Source organism: Biomphalaria glabrata, chromosome 8 (assembly GCF_947242115.1).
Source record: "Biomphalaria glabrata chromosome 8, xgBioGlab47.1, whole genome shotgun sequence".
In the NCBI taxonomy this organism is placed as follows: domain Eukaryota; kingdom Metazoa; phylum Mollusca; class Gastropoda; family Planorbidae; genus Biomphalaria; species Biomphalaria glabrata.
In genome coordinates, this window is record NC_074718.1 from 13371903 (window position 1) to 13391845 (window position 19943).

The 19943-nt window shown below is 33.4% G+C and overlaps 1 protein-coding gene across 5 annotated transcripts; it reads left to right on the top strand.

Moving 5' to 3' along the window:
* The first annotated feature begins 185 nt into the window (after positions 1-185).
* On the top strand, positions 186-6549 carry LOC106068129 (UDP-GalNAc:beta-1,3-N-acetylgalactosaminyltransferase 2-like). Of its 5 annotated transcripts, none has more exons than XM_056038559.1 (2): positions 186-395; positions 4684-6549. In XM_056038559.1, exon 2 carries the CDS (start codon positions 4878-4880, stop codon positions 6327-6329), a length of 1452 nt encoding a protein of 483 aa, XP_055894534.1. In that variant the 5' UTR covers positions 186-395; positions 4684-4877; the 3' UTR covers positions 6330-6549. The 5 variants fall into 5 exon arrangements, with proteins under 5 accessions (XP_055894534.1, XP_055894535.1, XP_055894532.1 ...); XM_056038560.1 differs by lacking the exon at positions 186-395 and adding an exon at positions 435-572; XM_056038557.1 differs by lacking the exon at positions 186-395 and adding an exon at positions 1473-1657.
* The last annotated feature ends 13394 nt before the right edge of the window (positions 6550-19943 follow it).

The following is a 19943-nucleotide window of genomic DNA, read 5'->3' on the forward strand; positions in this document are numbered from 1 at the left end:
CACTAAAAATAACTTTCTAACTCACTGCTTGGTCACACAGACCAGCTACCCACCGACCAGTGGTCCACACAGGAAAAAGAACCAGAAACTGCAGCACCCATTCTATTTATAGAGCCAGGTCATGACTCATATAAACTAACTTTAAAGTTAAAGAGCTGGCGGGAGTGCACGCATACAACTTAGCACTAGCCTATAATAAAAGTAATTAAAAATAAAAATCAGAGCCCCAGCTCACAAGAGTGTATTTGTCATACGTAGGCCTACGTAACTACTTTTAGATGTAACTACTTATAGACTGCCCGCCGACACTATATTATCCAACCACGGGAGTTTTTGTCATACATAACTATCCATAGAAGATCGTGTGTGACGGCCGGCGCAGCGCGGGTTTAAAGGTACGTAAGAATAAACGGAGAAAATCGCCACCTGTAGGGTACGGCAGGAGAGAAAAACTTGTTTTGGACTCCGTAAAGGAATGTAATACATGGGATCTAGTGGATCCATGTGAAGAGAAGGGTTGGTAGGTGGAGTCGCTACCCAACTACACATCTTAAACAAATTTAGTGTAATAGGTGAGGAGTTGTTTTTTTCTTTATGAACTCCGAAAGTAAAGATGCATAAATTATCTAAATAGTACTGTATATGCTTCTTTTGTTCCCCACCCTACCCAATCTAAAATTCAGATTGTGAAACATAACAGCTTAACAGGTGCTATGTTACGTTTAACAAAGACTTTCTTGATCTAGTTACACTCGAACTATCCTCCCTACAAGAGAGGTGGGGCCAGACGTAGTGGTAAGTATTATAGTCACCTACATTAGTCCTATCTGATCATAAAACGCATGCCAAGCAATCTCTGGTAGACAGTAGACTCCACTGAGAAGACCTCACGGCGAAAGAGAAAGGGACACTAGATCTGTGTCAGCTTCATAAAATTCTTTCTCTTCGTGGTGTGATATATAATATATATTTTACGAAAATAGAGAGCGCTTAAAATTCGTTAGAAATGTATAGATAAAAATAAAACTATTATTTCTTATAGTAATAAGTTTCCCGTACTAGATCTATATGATTTATTGTCATTGCTCTAAAAAGATCATTAAGTCATAATGCATAATTTTGTTCAAAAAATAATAATTAAACATAACATGAAGAGATAGATGTGTGTTTCATTTTATTCATGCATATTTGTTTTTTATTTTATCAATATTTCGCTTTGTTTTTTTTTGCTTGGTGAGTTAGTATATTAATTATAGATCTAATTATTAACATATATTTTTTAATTAATAATTTCATAAGTAGAAAAAAAGGAAGAAACAACTAGTTCATCAATTTATTAGTAACATTTTATTAAGACCTTTATTTCAGTAAATACACTTAAAAATCATAAATTGACAGCAAAAAAAAAACAACTCTCTTTAAAAAAAGTTATTGAAAGTTTAATATAGACAAGGGAGATAAATATGCTTAAAACCAACATGGTGGTCTGTAAAGGTTTCTGGGCATCTAAGCTTTGACTTTGAGCAATGAAAACGTGCTGATTTATCCTTTTCACGTGTGTGATTTTGAACACAAAGTCAGACTGAAACCTAGACCTAACACCCATGTTACCAACTTTAAATACTGCCGCACGGAAACCGAATCAAAAACCCCATTAGTAACGAACCATGCTGAGATTAGTCTGCCTTAGACTTTAGACTTAGACAGTAGTAATAAAAACTAATTTGTTACTTAGGACTTAGCCTTAGGGCACGGAAGAGGAAGCGGGCAGTGAGTTGTAAGGTTGCCTTGTCCCCGTATAAGGACAGACCTTTTGACGCACATGGACCAGTACCCTCTCTCACAATTCCTTGTCCCGAATGGCATTGGTTACGAACGTTGTGAGAAACGACTTCCAAAATTTCCTCTTATCTGTCTTGTGCTAAGAGGAGCAGGCAGTGCCGACAGCGGTTCAGCAGCCTTGGCCATGGACTCCAGTTCAGGGTATCTAGCTAAATATATTGTCTCACCAATGGGAAGGTCCGATTTGTCAACATGCAACCAGTATGCCCCCCCTCCCTCCCCGGGGCAACCTCTCGCACGGAAACCAGACTATTGAATCTAATCTATACACCTGATCTATATTTAGATTTATATAGATTTATAATAGATCTACATCTAGAATATAAACAGGTGATTTTTAAAAATGACCGAAAAATCAGAGTAGATCTAGACTCTAGATCAAGCTAGATTTCTTTATTAACAACATCTAGTCTCATTCTAGATGTAGTATTTTGTAGTATACTATCTAATAGACTAGTCTGATAGATCTAGAATGTAGACTATAGACTCTGACAGTTCGGAGTCTGTGGCTGTGTCTGTGTGGTTTTATTCTTGTCTTGTCTTAGATACTTGAACTTTGCATGTAGCATCTATAATCTATCATCAAATCTAGATTGTCTTCATAGTATTTCATACAAATCATAGTAATCTCTAGAGGGAGACACTTAATTAGACCTAAGTCTCAGCTCCATGACCACATATCTTTTTGATGATGATCATTGTCATTAATTCATTAATGGTTTAAATTTAATTGGCTTTTGGACTCAACTCTGATTTTTATCTTTGCCTGGCTAAAATTTAAAGTCTAGAATAGATCAATTGGATAGTATACCAAAAAAAAAAACAATCTTTATATTCTATATACTTAGATCTATAACTATATAGATCTAGTCAGTAGAGATCTAGATACTTTCCCTAAGTCTTAAGACTGCCCTACGGCTCATCTTAAATCATCTTAATTAGTCTTACACACAAACTCACAAGTAAACTCTGCACTCTATCCAGAAGAAATGAAGAAATTAATTGTAGATAAAATAAATGAGAAATGGACGAGCTCCCATCCAAATCACAAGAAAGATGATGCTTACTGTAAGCTATCCTGACAAGACCTACGTCTAATCTTTCGACTCAGGACCGGACACAACAGAATGCGACAACACATGTTCCGGAAGCTCAAAATTGGAACCAGTGAAATCTGCCCATGTGGAGTATCACCAGAAAATGCCGACCACGTCCTCCAAAACTGCTCTCTCTACCAAGAGGCCCGTATAAGACATTGGCCCCAAATCACCCCAATAGAAAGAAAACTATATGGAGAGCTCCCTGATTTGGAAACCACTGCGCAGTTCATCTCATATATTGGTCTAGTCATATGAACACTCCAACATAACAATGAAAACGATGAAGAAGAAGAAGTCTTACACATCTTCAAAAAATTTTTTTTAAATATATAAATATGTTTTTCATTAAAGTTATTCTGGTCTGCAGGTTAATTAGAGACTTAAATTCAAGTAATTGGTTTTCACTGTGGATTCAGGCAAATCCTTCCATGCTCTGACAGCACCAAATATAGTCACTGTCCATATAGCTACATTTCCTATTACTGGTACTATTTGTCTTAGCATATTATATATTTGTCATGTGGTTTGGAGTAAGAAATGTGCCTCTAATGTATTTTTACTAGTTAAAAGAAGTGTTAACTTAATTCCTAATTCTAGAACTTCAAAGGAAAAAAAAAGATCTAGCTTAAATCTAGATTCAAGATGTTGATCCAGATCCAGGGACACCTTTTTGGAATGGTTCAAAAGTGGCAACTACTTGTCACTGTAGATTACTGAGTCATAAATCTATTATACTATTGACTGGTAGTGCTCAAAGTACAGAACACAAACATATGGAAGCACCCTTGACGAACTCACTGGCAGCTAATCTAATAATCAATATAAATATAGTCGCATAGGATTTAGACATTAATTATTATTCTAGTCTAGAACAGTGCATACCTTCTGTACAAATGAGATGTCAGTGTGCAGTTACAACAATACATATGTTGCTTCAAAAAGGAAAATAATTACGTCCTACGCGAATCCATGTGTTCAGATAGTCTTGCATTTGTTAATTGTAGACTAAAACTCGCTTAGTATTGGTTTTCATGGCTGATTTAGGCAACTTGTTCCATGCAGGAATCAAAATAAAAAACAGGAATGACTTGCTTTGTGTGAGATGGTTTCATTAGTTTGATATATAGATTTTTTTAAACAGTGTTCTGTATTCTATTATTTCTATGATAATTAATTCCTAATGACTTTAATTCTTGCAGTTTCTGCAGAAACGCAGGGTGGAGGAGTTGCTAGCTCCACTTCTTTCTCTTCTGCGAATTAGGGTGATGGGCATGATAAAAAATTCATGATTCTTTGATCACATTCTCTTCTAAATTAATAAAGCCTTATGCATAAATCCTAGTTTATACACTGTAAAAAGGGAAAGAAGCATATAGCAAAATAATGTTTTTTTTTCTTTAAAAATAGTAATAAATTATATTTAGCATGATTACAGTATAACTACCCCTAGAATGACAATTTTATTAAGTTTTCATTTAATTTTGCTTGCCAAAACCAGTCAGTAAATAAGATCATTGGCCATTTTGTCATTAATAAAATCTGAAAAATTATTTATTACAGTCAACATTTGATATTAGAAATAAATACTACAAAATCTTTTTTATTTCATTCCAAATTATTTTTTGTTGCTGGTATCAAGCAACTTATTTTATAAGGCATCATAACAAATGTGGTGCAAATCTTGTATGTTTTATTGTGCACATATTGAACTAATTTTTTTTTCTACTACTATATTCCTCAGATCAAACATTGGACAAAGGAGTGCAATTTTAAGTGGATATATAATAATACTTTTCAATTATCAATTACCAGTAAAAAAAATAATGGTTTCAGAAAATGTTGAACAAAACTTTTTCAGTTGTGTCTGTTCTTCTTAATTACAACACTTAATTCTATTTGATCAGCAAATGAAACTTAATTCTATTTGATCTGCAAATGAAGGATAAATCTGGCCCAGCAATAATTTGCTTTATTGTTTTAATGATAAGTTATTTATATTTAAAGACATTTGAAAAACAGAACTTAGATCTGGCTGTTTGTATTCTGTCCAGCAGACAAAATTTTGAGTTACGAAATGCTATAAGGAATTCATGGTTTAATGATATTGTTTCAATAGAGCTTGGACATACTAAAACAGTTCAAGCTAAATTTGTTATTGGACAGGATGCTTGTCTTATTCATCCAGAAAATAGAATTGACAGCTTTGGGTGTGAACCGTGGAACGTATCATTGCCAAAATCTTCAGAACTTACAACTTTCTTCATGAAACCAGACAATTGTAATCAACATTTTAATTTTGTGCTAAACTTTTATGTTAAAGTGATGCATGGCATTGTTTTGAAAAGGATAGGAATTGCTGATATATTTTCTCAGCTCGTGTTGAAAGAACATGAAAAAGCATCAATGAATGTGTATTTCTATGATGCTAGAACAGATGAAGAAATCAGTATCACTCATTTTGATGGAAATAATAAAGGCCAAGAAAGAAATGGATACTCATACAGACCAGTGCAGGAAATTTTGTTGCCTAAAGGTTATGAGTTTATTATTCAACTTAAATTGGATTTGAAATTGAGTTATCTCGAAAAATTAAAAACTGGGATCAATAGTGTGTCGGAAGAGAGTCACCATGGGATGATTGTGATAAGAGCTACAGATCAATATGGTCATTTGTTAAATGAAAGAACACATGTTAATTATATTCCAGCTGTTTCATTCATGTTTACTGTTCACAGTGTTGAGTCTCTAAAAAATCATTTAGAGTTAGTTTTGGATAGAGACAAAGAGTGGCTTCAGAAAGTAGACTTGGAGTCACAACAATTGAAAGAAGAACAAAAACTCTATCAAGACATCATCCTTGTAGATGTCTTGGATGTGTACAGAAATTTACCACAGAAAGTCTTAGCAGGTCATTTATGGTTAGAGGATAATTATGTTGTCAAATATGTAATGAAAACAGATGATGATTGTTATGTTAACATCGACACTGTTCTTAAATCACTTCCAAACTGTAGTGGGACTAACATGATCTGGTGGGGAAACTTTAGGACTAACTGGGCAGTTGAGCAACATGGAAAATGGGTTGAGCTCGAGTATGGCGCTATGGTTTATCCCAGATTTGCCTGTGGTTCAGGAAACATTGTCTCGTCTGAAGTGCATTCTTGGCTTGTGCTAAATAGACAGAAACTCAAGCACTTTCAAGGGGAGGATGTTTCCATGGGCATTTGGCTCTCTGGGCTCAATGTCCAACATATTCAGGATGACAGATGGCAGTGCAAGATGTCTTGTGATAATGACCTGCTATCTCTACCAGAGTTGTCTCCTGAAGAAATACACTGGCATTGGAACAACAGCAAGCACTGTGCTACTCCTTGTTTGCCATGCTAAATGCTCAGTGCTTTCAATACATAACTGAATAAACTTAAAGGAAACTTTCAATATACTTATATATTAAACTTATTATTACCATGTGTCTTTCAATTTTGTTCAATTAAACAATTTCGTGTGCTGTAGAGTGAACCAATGCTGTGAATTTTACTGTGCAAATGAACTACCTACTTTGTTGTATATGTTGATGTGTACTAAATTAATAAAAATTTAAAAAATACCCAAATATATTTTGTAAAATTATTATTTAGGGCTAATTTACAGTTAACCTTAAAAAAAGAAATGTTTTCACTACATAGACCTACTGTTTACATTGTTATTGTGAGATTAGGTGAACATTGTCCAACACTTGGATGCCACAAGTTCTTGTTCTAATGGAGGCTTAATTGATTAAACATTGCATTAATGAGTGTATGAGGAAAGTAGGCCGGCTTTGTTATTTTGGATACTTGAGAGTTGGCTACAAAACCGAATTAACTTAACATCTAAACAGATCGCAAAGTCTGAAAGAAAATCTCTGCTCCCCCCTCTCCCAGTCTTATTCATTTTTTTTTGTTTCAATCCCTCTTGCAAGTTTTTAAAAAATGTTGTGCGTACGTAACTTAAAACTTTCCATTGAAAATGTATAACCTCACTATGTTAGCCTGAATTTGTTGTGCCTCTATCAACATATTAAATAAATTTTTGTTCAGGAACATTTTGCGCATCTTATTCTAGATCAACATTAAAGGCCTATCATTAGAATATTATAAAGTGTAGTACATTTAAACATTCGCTTAACCATTTTTTTTTCCTTAGGGGGGTGGGGATGTTCCTTATTTTAAAATCTATTCATTAGTTATAAAGAATAAGAGCAAAATACTCGCTCTATAAGTTGTATAGAGGTACGGTACCTGTAGAATATTCGTGTTACACAAATAACAAACTAGTGTTTAAGAGGGAAGACATATTAGGAACTCCATTTATTACGTAAACACAAGCGGTGTTGCACTGACGCGCTAGTGTGCAAATGTACATATAATACTATTATGTTACATCTCTCTTCTTTAATTCAGAAAATCTATTTATCAGAATAACTAACAAACTAGTCAACTAAAAAGTCAATTCACAAATCAAGTCTCTTGGGTTTGTTAACTATTCTGCCTGAGCGTGTTACGTAAGGTTCATGTGGTCTAGAGGTGTTAGAAGAAGCAGTGTGTAGTGGCGGCTCACAATCTAGTGTAGTTTGTAATCTTGGACTCTCTAGATCTAGTGGTTCTGGTTGTTCTGAGATGTCATCTGGAAAGTCATAATTATTGTCAAATCTGTTTGCTTTCTCAGAAGACTTTCTGATGTGTTTTCTGTTTCTTCTGTAGACCTTATTTCCACTTTTGAGATTATATGATCTAGGCTTAGAATGCTTCGAAACTACTGTTCCTGGTTTCCACTTAGAATTAAGTTGCATTCTGACTGCTGTTCCGTCTTGTAGTGGATTATGACTCTTAACTCCATTCCTCTTATCATAATAATGTTTCTCAGACTGTTTCTCGGAGTCAAAGTGTTTCTTCACCACCTTGAGATCTGGTGTCTTGGTAGGTATTAGCGGTTCTGACACATTTTGATTCTGATGTTCAGCACACCTGCTACAATCCCTAACTGTCACTTCAATGTCTGCATTCATGCCTGGCCAATACATGACTTCTCTGGCTCGCTGCTTACACTTGACTATTCCTAAGTGAGACTTGTGAATCAGATTTAGCATGTATTTACGTAAGCTTGGTGGCATGACTATTCTCAGACCTTTGTATATAATACCATCCGAAGTTGATAACTGGTCTCTTGAATCCCAATACGGCCTGACTTCAATTGGAGTCTCGCTTCTTGTGTCTGGCCAACCAGTCATAATTACTTCCAGAAGCATTGAAAGTTCCTTGCTTGTACAGTCTTTAATTTCACTGTATTTTGAATCACTTACAGAGATCATATGCACTGAATCATCTGTAAATTCACATGTCTGTGTATCAGTATTTGGTAGATGTGCACGAGAAAGTGTATCGGAGATAAACATTTCCTTGCCTTTTCTGTAACAGACTTTCAGATCATACCACTGCAGTCTTATTAGCATCTTCTGTATTCTCATTGGTGCTGACAATAGAGGTTTCTTGAAGATTTGCTCCAGAGGTTTGTGATCATTATAAACTGTTACTTCTTTACCAAATATGTAGCAGTGAAATTTGCTTGTACTATACACAATTGAGAGCATTTCCTTCTCAATTTGAGCATATCTTGTTTCTGTATCTGTGAGAGCTCTTGATGCGTATGCAATTATACGACCTTCCTGGAGTAATACTGCTCCCAGTCCATCTTTACTTGCATCACATTCTATCTCTACGTTCTTGTTGACATCATAATATGCTAAAACTGGAGGGTTTGTACAAAGATGTTTCAATTCTTTGAAACTCTTGTTTTGTTCATGATTCCATTGAAATTCTATATCATCTTTTAGAAGCTTTCGTATTGGAGCATCTGCTTGACTTAGATAAGGAATAAATTTTGCTAGGTACTGAATTAAACCTAGAAATCTTCTGATTAGTTATAAAGAATAAGAGCAAAATACTCGCTCTATAAGTTGTATAGAGGTACGGTACCGGTATTTGCCGCGTTATATCCACATGCCAACGGGGATGTTTATATGGTGCGCTAGTGGCAGCTGTTTGCTTATTGCTGACTGTGAGCCTGTATCTAATTTAACAATAACTCTTCAACCTAACGAGTTTTTTTACATAGGTTAAAACAGGGGGCGCGACTTATTGACAACCAGGTGGTAGGGGTATGAATTTGGTCTTTGTTTTTGTTTTTGAAGGGACTGATATATATTTATTTATTTATGGCACACATAGACATAAAATATACTTACGTCTATGGATGGCACATTATCAATGTTTTTATATTAACCGTGTAAAATAAAATGACATTTAAAAAAAATGAAGGGCTTTACAACATGTAGCCTTTTTCAAAATCCTTTTCAAAACCGACTTCTCGACTGTCTTTTTGTTATAACGGTAAAATTGTACCAATCCTTATGTTGACCAGGTCCGCGACGAGACGTCGATCTTACTTAATAAGATTTTATATCTCCAATGTCTGTCACATATAGGCCTACTAGCACTGGCCTGTGGTGCCTCCTTCTATACTGGACAAGCGTAGGCTTATATTATTGAACCTGCCTCACCACACTTTAATAGAACCTTTTAAATGTTGACTCTCCTTTTAAAAGTATGATAGAAAGTGTATTGTAGCGAGACTATCCTTTATAGAAGGCCTAAACACTGACCTGCAACGTTACAAGACGCAGGAGGATGAATGTCTAAATCAGGAAATACAGTGGTTTATAATAAATAAATAAATGCTGGGTCTCCGCCTTGAACCCCACTGTAGTTACTTACTAGGCCTACACTCCCTTAGAACCCTAGCCGAACCTGCTGCCTCTTTAATATATTATCTACAGAAATTATTTTAAGAATTCTAAGTACCGATTTAAAAAAAAACAAAAGACTAAACAGGCTTGCTTTAATGAACATTCATTATGTAAATTTTCATTCCAAACATATTGCAAATATAGGCTACAATGCAAATTGGGAAATTGTGTTATATATGTCATATATACGTTTTTCTGTTTCATTAGGCCTACCCTCCACCGGGACCCAACAATGAGAGCGTTCCTCCCGATCCCATAGGGCTAAAGAGTTGCAAACTATTTTTTTTTAATTAATTGCTTTGGGGAAAGGGGGCAGGGGCACCACTAGTAAAAGTTTGAGAAACTTTGGGCTAAGACCTGGGCTTCTAAGTTAATATGGAAGTCGAGAGGTGTTTAAAATTTTAAGTTGTATTTAAATCAAAATCCAGATCTATTACTCTTTATCAAATATCTATAACTACATGGTGGGCTACTTTTATTTACTTTGAAATAAATATTAGGTTATAGCTATAAGCCTACCCCATATCCTAGTAGCCTATCGTATAAGGCTACACAATACGTTGGTGTCTATTATAGATATATAGGCCTACTTCACAAAAAGTTTTTTTTTTTTTTTTTTTTTTTTTTTAAAGGACACATAAGCCAATAGATTTAAAGCATAGACACACATTTATTGAACTGAAATAAGAAGTTAATATTTTCTACAAAGTTTATATCAATTCATTCTGTCTGTCTGTGTGTGTCTGTCTAGCCAAACGTTTGTACACGTTATTTATCCGACACCCAATCTCGGATCATGCTAAAATTTTGCACAACTATTTCTTTTATCTGACAATTATATATAAGAATCAATTTTTTTTTAAATTAATAATCTCTTGACTTGACGGAAGTGTGTTATAAGTATAAGCTGAATTTGTCCCCTTTATATTAGCCTGCCGTCTAAGGCTTAGTGAACACAAACATGAAATAGAAACAATAGTAGGCCAATAGTACAATAGTAGGTCTTTCATGTTCAATAGGACTCTTAGCTAGCAGAGTTGTTATCGTGTTGGCTTGAGAAGCCCGAGAAGGCTTTAGCTCACAAGCTCAAATTCAGGACGTTCCCTTCCATCTTTTTTTTTAAATACATTTAAAAAGCAATCATCCAGTTCTTTCTCCCCATTTCTAACTGGTCCAGACAAGCAGGGGCGGACTGGCTATATGGTCAAACGGGCAAATGCCAGGTGGGCCGGTACCAAATGGGCCGGTCTGGTAGCGACCAAAGAAAAAAAATCAATGCAGACTACTTAAAAAAAAAGTAACAGCAACAAGACACAAAGGCCCGAACATGTTTTCTTGTTGTTGTTTTTTTTTTTTTAAATTATTATTACAATTAATTTTGTTTGAAATTCAACAAGAATATAATTTTAAGAATTACACTATACAGTATACACTGTACTTATTATCATTTGAAAACGTTAGACCGTACTTTCTGCTATGCATGGGCGGCATGGCCTTCAACACTACTTTGATGTCTTCGAGACTGTGTTTGGCCTGATCATTTTGCTGGTCGGCATGGGCCTTTGATGGCACTCCTATTTTTGTTTTGCTCCTTCCCACACCCGTTTTTTGATGGTTCCATGAAAGTTAACGAAAAAGAGGGATGGGAGAGGATAAGTTAGAAAACATTGATATAACGCGGCAAAAGGGGAGACAATTAGCTCTTTAACATAACACATACACACAGCCGCGAAATTTCAAACCACCCAACTTATTCATAGCTCAATATGGGTATAAAGTTCTACTTTCTGCGATTTGAAAAGAAAAAGTAAGTTTCTGTTGTTTATTTGTAATAACATAGATCTAAAAATACTACATTTAAGGCTTACAAAAAAAAAATATTATTGAATTAAAACATAAATCAAGATCTAAATCAAATTTATACCGTTATGATTAACGGCAAACTTATGCTTAGTATGAAGTCATTGACGATGAAAATTATTACAATAATTACAATAAGTTATATAGCGCTGTCACATCCGATATTTAATGAAAGGAGATTTAGAATCATTTATATTTTAAATAATATATTCATATACAAATCTCGTTTTTGAGAATGTAGGCTACTAGGACGAAGCAAGAGCTTTTCACTTTTAGAAGTACCTCTCTAACCGTTCTGCTTTCTCTTATCTTCTAAAGGAATATATATAGTTCGTCCATCGTAGTTTGATTATGACCACTTTGTCATCCAGGGGGCTGAGGGCTTTGCACTGGGGTTTTATGTCTCCTCGAGTGGCTGGTGAGACCTATGTGAGCCCGGCTATTCAAGCTTTGAGGGTGTCCCTGAAGCGTTTTCTTTGACCACCTTAAGAGCGCTTTCCTTCGCTTAGTTGGCCATACAAGAGTCGTTTAGGGATGCGGTGGTCTTCCATTCTGCATACGTGTCCTGCCCATCGCAGCTGGGACTGCATCAGAGTGTGTGGATGCTTTGCAGACCCGCTCTTTGAAGGACTTCAGTATCTGGTATTTTGTCTTGCCATTTGACATTCAGTATTTTTCACAGACATGTCACGTGGAAGTAATTCAGTTTCTTTGCATGTTAGCTATACACTATCCATGTTTCTGAGGCATAGAGCAATGTAAAGGAGGATGACGGCTCGATAGACCCCCCCCTTTCCAATACAAAAGTAAAGCATTTTACCATTTTCTACCAGTCGCTGGACTCCAGTGAATAGAAGATTTAGTTTTTGATTTTTTTTTTTTTTTTTTTGCGGAACAGTAGCAGGATAATTGCACTATGATACCTCAGAATATGCATTTTTTATAGCTTAAAATAACGGAAAAAAAGCTTGGATCCTAGATGTAGCTGTCCCTTGGCGGTGTGTACTACCTTTCACTAATTATAGAAAAATAGTATTCTAGAGTAGAAAAAACGTTTAAAAGAATGAAAGATAAGAATGTAATGAAGTTTAACTACATATCCACACACACTAATATATATATATATATATATATATATATATATATATATAAATTGCGGAGGGGGTTTAACCCCCCCCCCCCGAAAATATATGACATGCCATTTGTGGGCCGGTTTATATGGTAATGCCCGGGCCGATTTTGATACACAGTCCGCCCCTGGTCTACATCCGTAAACAGTGCTACTAGTAGACTTCATCCTTCATCCCACACTTTTAGCGATTAAAAAGCAAGATAAGGCCTACTATATTTATATTTCTTTAAAAAGATACAGAGTTCATTGTATGCATGCGTTCAGTTATCGATAACAGTTATCGAGTTATAAAACTTAACAGAATGATTTTGAGGACAGGTAGACCTAGAAGTGGATGTCCATCATATGATATACTACAATTTGTGGGCCGGATTGTACAGAAATGCCTGGGCCGATTTTAGTACACAGTCTTATCTTATATAATACAGACGTTACTTCAAAAAAGAAGATGATTACGTCCTACGCGTCATGCATTTAGTCATGCATATTAACCAATGACTAAAATTCTGCCAAGTCACTGGTTTTCCTGGCTAGCTCAGGCAACCCATTCCATGCTCTAATAGCACTAGGGAAGAAGGAGTATTTGTACAAATTTGTCCTAGCATATGGGACGAGGAATGTGCCTTTATCTTTGTGTCTTTCAGAGTATTTTATTAAATTTTGTTTTTGTATTTGAAGATTATGGTTCAGTGTTTTATGTATTATTGCTACTTTACTTTTGAGCCTTCTGTCCTGAAGGCTTTCTAAATTTAGTGATTTTACTAAAGGTGTTACTCTAGTCAAATGTGAATATTCGTTTGTTATGAATCGCACTGCTCTATTTTGTGTCTGTTCTAGTTTCTTAATGTTTTCTTGAGTTGAGGGATCCCAAACAGAGGATGCATATTCTATTATTGGCCTAACCAAGGTTAAATAACATTTTAGTTTTATGTTCTTATTTGATTTATAGAAATTTCTTTTAATAAATCCTAATGCTTTGTTTGATTTTTTGTAGTTTCATCAATATGTGGATTCCATGACAGTTTTTCATTTATTATAACACCTAGGTATTTTGCGTTTTTAGTCTGTGTTACTGGTTTGCCATGAATAAGATAAGTGGAATTAATTTGTTTTAGTTTTTTTGTTACTCTTAACAACTGACATTTTTCTGGGTGGAAAGACATGCTCCAATTTGATTCCCATTTCTGTAATTCATCTAATTCTCTTTGTAAAATATCTGTGTCTTGTGTTGTTTTTATTGTTCTATATATTATGCAATCGTCTGCAAATAATCTGACTTTTGTTCCTGAAGTAATGCAAGTCCGCCTCTGCAGACAAGTATATTGAGAACGCATTAAAGCATGAAATCGCACAGATTTGTTATTGTTAGTCTAGATCTATTATAAATTTAATTACATGAATTATCCAAACTAAATTATACACATTTTTTTTGTATTAGTAGTTTTGTTCCTTTTCTTTTTCCTAAATAAAAATGGCTCTTTTTAAAAAATATAAATCTAAGGGAGATAGATCTACATCCGTATACATCCGCTGTTTCGTATCTCTTCCTGTGAAGGTGCCCTCGCAACAGTCACTCTTTCTAACACAATGACTGCCTTTTGGAGACAAGTTGGCCTTACGTAATATTATTTTTTTTTAAATAACTAGATCTAGTTTATCACCATCTATAGATTCTATATCTTTGTAGAGTCTGGTAGACTCACTCTTGACTTGTGACTCTGTTAGTGTGAGTGTTAGTCTCTTAAACTCTTGTCACTCTTACTCTTGACGCTTGACTTGGACTCTTCGCTTTTTTTCTGACTACACTGGTCACTACACTTTAAATTTTAACAGTAAAGTCAAAGTATTAAACACTTACACTACTGTACAATACACACACAGTAACACACTTCATAGACACAAATTTCAAAAAGAGTACATCAGGTCTTGTGTAAAGTAAACATAACACTACATAATTATGATAATATTAGTCATAATTAGTACACTACAGACTACTACTACAGTTATAATTACAGTAATCCACAGTCTACAGTTACTACTTAGTCTTAGACTTACTTAATTAACATTTAACATGTAACATGGCCTTTACTTACATTACAGTGTGAGTAACACTAGTAACAGTGTCATTTCATTACACTACACTACAGTTACTTTAAAATTGAACAGTAACAATAGTTACACGGTAACACGCTTAAATCATTCTATTTATCTATTTAAATCTATTAATAATTAAGTCATTTTATTTAAGTATTATAATTTATATAGATCTATAGTAGTATACAGACTATACTATTAAATACAATAACTATACTATACTGACTATAGTCTATAGTATTATCTATTAGATAGTTAGATAATTAAGTCATTTTAAAACTGACTATAGTATTATCTATTAGATAGTTAGATAATTAAGTCATTTTAAGTATTATAATTTATATAGATCTATACTATTATATAATATAACTATGCTATACTGACTATAGTATTATCTATTAGATAGTCTGTTATAGTCTAGTCTAGTATAGACTTTTTAGACTTAGTGTTTTAGTTTTAGTCATTTAATGTTAGTTATTTAACTTATTTACATCTATATTTGATTTTAAATTCTAGATTTAGTCATTTGGCCTATAGACCTACTCAATATTCATAGAGTCAATCATTAGACTAATTATGGTACTTCATCTAGATCTAACTGCTTTGAAAATTTAATAATCTTGTTATTCTTCAAATTCTTGTATTTGGGAGCTTTTATGTTGACATTTATTTTTAAAAGTTAAAGCATTCTAAGAACAAATTTAGATCTTAAAGCTACCAGTATTGTTCTTTGAATGCTTAAATCTCTCCCCATTTTTCTTTTCTAATTTTCTTAACATTTTTTTTGTAGATTCTATTATCACATTTACCATGTCCTTTCTCTTCATTTTCTCTCTTACTGTATTGTAATGCTTGAAAAAAATGTCTTTTGAATATAAACTGAATCTTTAAAAAAAATGTAAGCAAAAAGCAAACTTCTGTGATTAACCTAACCCTTTGGCTCTATCTATCAACCCAATACCTAATTGTAGGAAATATGACTTAGTATCAATTATTTTTAAACATCACATTTTTTGACAGAATTCACCAAAATAACTAATACAACTCATAAAAAATGTCCTATTTAATAAAGAAAAATAAACCTAGGGATTAGCATTATGTTTCTAGTCATAAATAGTTCTACAGAGCTCAAACGCATTTTAAATATCACATCAGATTTGGTTGCATTCCAATCTCCAGTTTGACTAGATCTAACAAATCAAAATTAGATCTAGCATTGCTTTTTTTTTCTTTTCTATCACTACTATGGGTCTCAAGTGGTTCTAAATCACTTACCCTAATCATTATTTCCATTATTCTAAAGCTGAAACATTATTATTCACATCAAAATCATATTCAATTTTAGCCTAAACATTAGCTAAATATGTTCCATTTTGTAGACTAGCGGAAGAAAAACATTTTAATTTTCAAAAACTCATAAAATCCATTCCAATATGCTGCATAATAAACACCTAAAAATAGATTCACTTAAGATAAAATATTTATTTAAAACCTAGCATTTTGAGCGCAAATGAAACAACCCAAAATCAATGATAGTCAGCGAATCCTGGTAATTATAGTTGTCAGGCAGTAGCGGCAACAGTTGTGAAATGGTTAATCATAAGACTTCCCTTAATAAAATATTTATGAAATGTTTAATAAAATTTCTACTTAAATAAAATTGGTTTTTAACTTTTAGAGCTCTGATACAATGGGGAAAAAAAGTCATATCATATCCTTGGTCCCATTGTAATAGTTGGACTCCAAGCAAACCTCAATAATAAATAGAGGGAAATTGTACAAATGTTGAATTTATGAGAAAATATATGGCATGCAAGGTGATGCTTGCCCTGGACTTAAAAATAATAGATGAATGAATGCAGGACTGTTGTCACTGAGATTACTTTTTACTATTCCAGTTGAAAACTAAATATTTGTATCTCTTCACAGCTACATTACATACTCTCAGATCTGTGCAAGAGCAGTGCGGCAAGCACTCAAAGAACCATTTAAAACAAATGTTTTCGGTAGAGATGAAACTTTTATCAAAACTGCAAAATGGGAAAATGGCAAAATAGTCAAAACAGGTAACAGTGAATTATGTTGTTTGTAAATGAAAAATTAAAAAAAAATGTTTATTCATTTTTTTAAAAACAAGCACAATTTTTGTTTGTTCTTTAGTAATAATCAATGTACGGTACTTGTAATTTATTTCATATTTTCAGATAGTTTCCTTATGTGACCCAAAAATTTATTTCAGAAAGTAAATTTATGTATTACAATCTATGGGTTTTCTAAATCTGGTGTCTGCTTGAAATAGTAGACAAGCAAATAAAAATGTTGACCGTTAATTACACTTCTTGAATTAATTTATCACTCTTAAGTCTGTGTTTTTTTTTATCAAGCTTATGCTTGTTCATAAGAAGGTGCTGTAAATTTCAAACTGGTGTAAGAGCACACAATGGCTACTTATTTATTTAGCTAACTTAGAAACATCACTGCATTGTGTTTGAAAGAAAGGATTACTAAGAAACAATCAAATAATTTATTAAAAGCTGTAATTTAAGGAGTTACTGTATAGATAAAAAAAAGATTTCAGGGTGCAAAATCAGACAAAAGTAAATTTTATCCTGAAAATGTTGACCACTTGTGCTTATTGATAATAATGCACAATATGCAATTTTATTTTTAATGATCATTTCGTTGTATGGATTAATTGCAGATGGTAAATCAGTCTAGGTATGAACATCTACTTAATATGGATGATGCCCTGCATGCATATTTTATTTTGCCTTATCATCTCTTTCATTTCAGTAGTTTGCCTTTTTTTTTTTTTTTTTTTGCTAGATCAAAGTGATAGCTAGCAACCTTAGTTTAAATTAAAATTCAAAGCAATTTTTTTTTTAAGTTATGCAAGAAACGAATCTACATATCTTTGATCTATAGTATAACCAGTACTTAATTGTGTTTTAAACAGTCTGAAAAAGAATTGCATTTAAAAATATTAAGGATAAAGTTGGCGTAAATGGTTTTTCTAATGTAAATTAGAACTTTGTTTTTGCATATATCAACTTTTTTTTCTTTTTTTTTTGCTTGGATTATTTTAGTGCATATAGCCTTGTAAAGCATTCTTCTTCTAGCCAGCTTTATTGCTGCTGAGCTGTGAGCTCTTTATTGTAAAGCATATAGTTTTCATTTGCATGTTTTTTATTACATTACACATTTTTTTTAAATGCTAGATTGTGCCAGTTATTACAATAAAAAGTGGTATTGACTTTGAAAAACAAAATATACCCATACAAATAACTAATAAATAACTATCTTCTCCTCTAGTTAATTACGAATATAAATCAAACTTATTTAATTTAGTTTTCAGAAAGGACTGTACCATTATAACTTTTTCAACATTTATTTTTCTAGTAAAATGAATTAATGAGGACATATTTAAAATATTTTTTAAAGCTTATATCAACTCACTCTGTCTGTCTTTCTGGTAAAAATTTTGTACACCCTTATTTCTCCAACACCTAATTTCAGATGAGGCTGAAATTTTGCACAATTATTTATTTTACATGCCAACACAAGAATCAATTACAAAAATTAACCACTTTATTTATTAACTATTGGTAATTAATTATTTTGTTTTGTATCTCCAATAAAAAAAACAACTTAAAGTTCCCCTTTCAGACTTAGTGGTCTATAGGGCAGATGATGTAAATTTCTTCTGTTTCTGTGGCCAATGGTTAACAAGGGTTTCATGTGGCCAGCACAACGACCAACCTCCTTTACTTTTCCCCAACTAATGTCAGGTACCCTTTAAAGCTGGATGGACTCAGAGTGGCCCTAAGATCCTATGATTAAAAATCCCAGTCTTCACCAGGATTCAATAAGAGAAATCAATTTTCCTTGACTGATAAAGTGGTATAAGTTGAATTAGTCCTCTTTATTGTTTGTAGAAAAAAATGTAAAAAATAAATCTACTTTCATAAGCAGCTTCCTGGTGCTGTGGTTATTGTACTGGCTTGAGAAGGCCTTATCCCTTGAGTTTGAATTCAGGATGCTGACTCTTTTTTTTTTAAATAAATACATTTAAAAAGCGGCGACCAGATACCCCTTTCTTTCTCGCCTCTACCCCTTTCCAACTGGTCCAAACAAGTGATAGGGTCATAGACTATTGAGAAAGCTAGCATGAAATTACGCTTAACAAAAACAATTGGTAAAAATATTTCTAATCGCACAGGTTTATATTTGTTAGTCTAGATCTATTACAAATTTAATTACATGTCTGATCCTAACTAATTGATACAACTACACTTAATATAAGCTTTTTTTTTTTAAGTATTTTTTTTTTGTATTCTGCTTGTTTGCTCTGTGGTTGTTTTTAGTGATACCACATCCTTGCATGATATGCAGAAATGAACAAAGTTACTCTGTGGTTGCACACATTTAGCATGCATTTTCTTTTATAATATACACGTTTCACACAGATATATATATTATATTATTTATTTATTTATATTTAAAAAAAAACAACAATACCTGAATCTTAATAAATCATGCAGTTAGGCCTTATTCTAATGAATGGGCTTTCCATTTGATGAAGCATAATTTTTTTTTGATCCTTCATTTATTTCTTCTAACTATTTGTAATGGTCTAGTTTCAACAACATTTGAGGGTAAAATATACATGTCACATTAAGAAATTGGTTATCTTATATTTGATAGTAAAAAGTGTACCCCTGTATATGTAATAAATATGTTTCATTGATGTCAAATCATTTTGAGTCCCATAAAGTTGAAGATAATAAGGTTTAAATGTTTTCAAATACCAGATAATTACTTCCTAGTCCAAACCTCCTGCAGGACGATGGGGGATGGAAGCGGGCAGGGTTTGAACCTGGGACCATAGATAAATCTGAACAACAGTCCAGCGCGCAAACCGCACGACCAGGCAGCCATCTAATATTTGTGTCTCAATAGGAAAGCCATCACAGAACTGAGTAGAAATGTTAATTACTGCCTAGGAAGACATTTAAATTTTACATAGCATTATGTAAACAAAAATATTAGACTTCGTTAAAAAAAAAAAGAA

Coding starts and splice junctions, on each gene's coding strand:
- LOC106068129 (XM_056038559.1), top strand. CDS start 4,878: ATGAAGGATAAATCTGGCCCAGCAATAATTTGCTTTATTGTTTTAATG.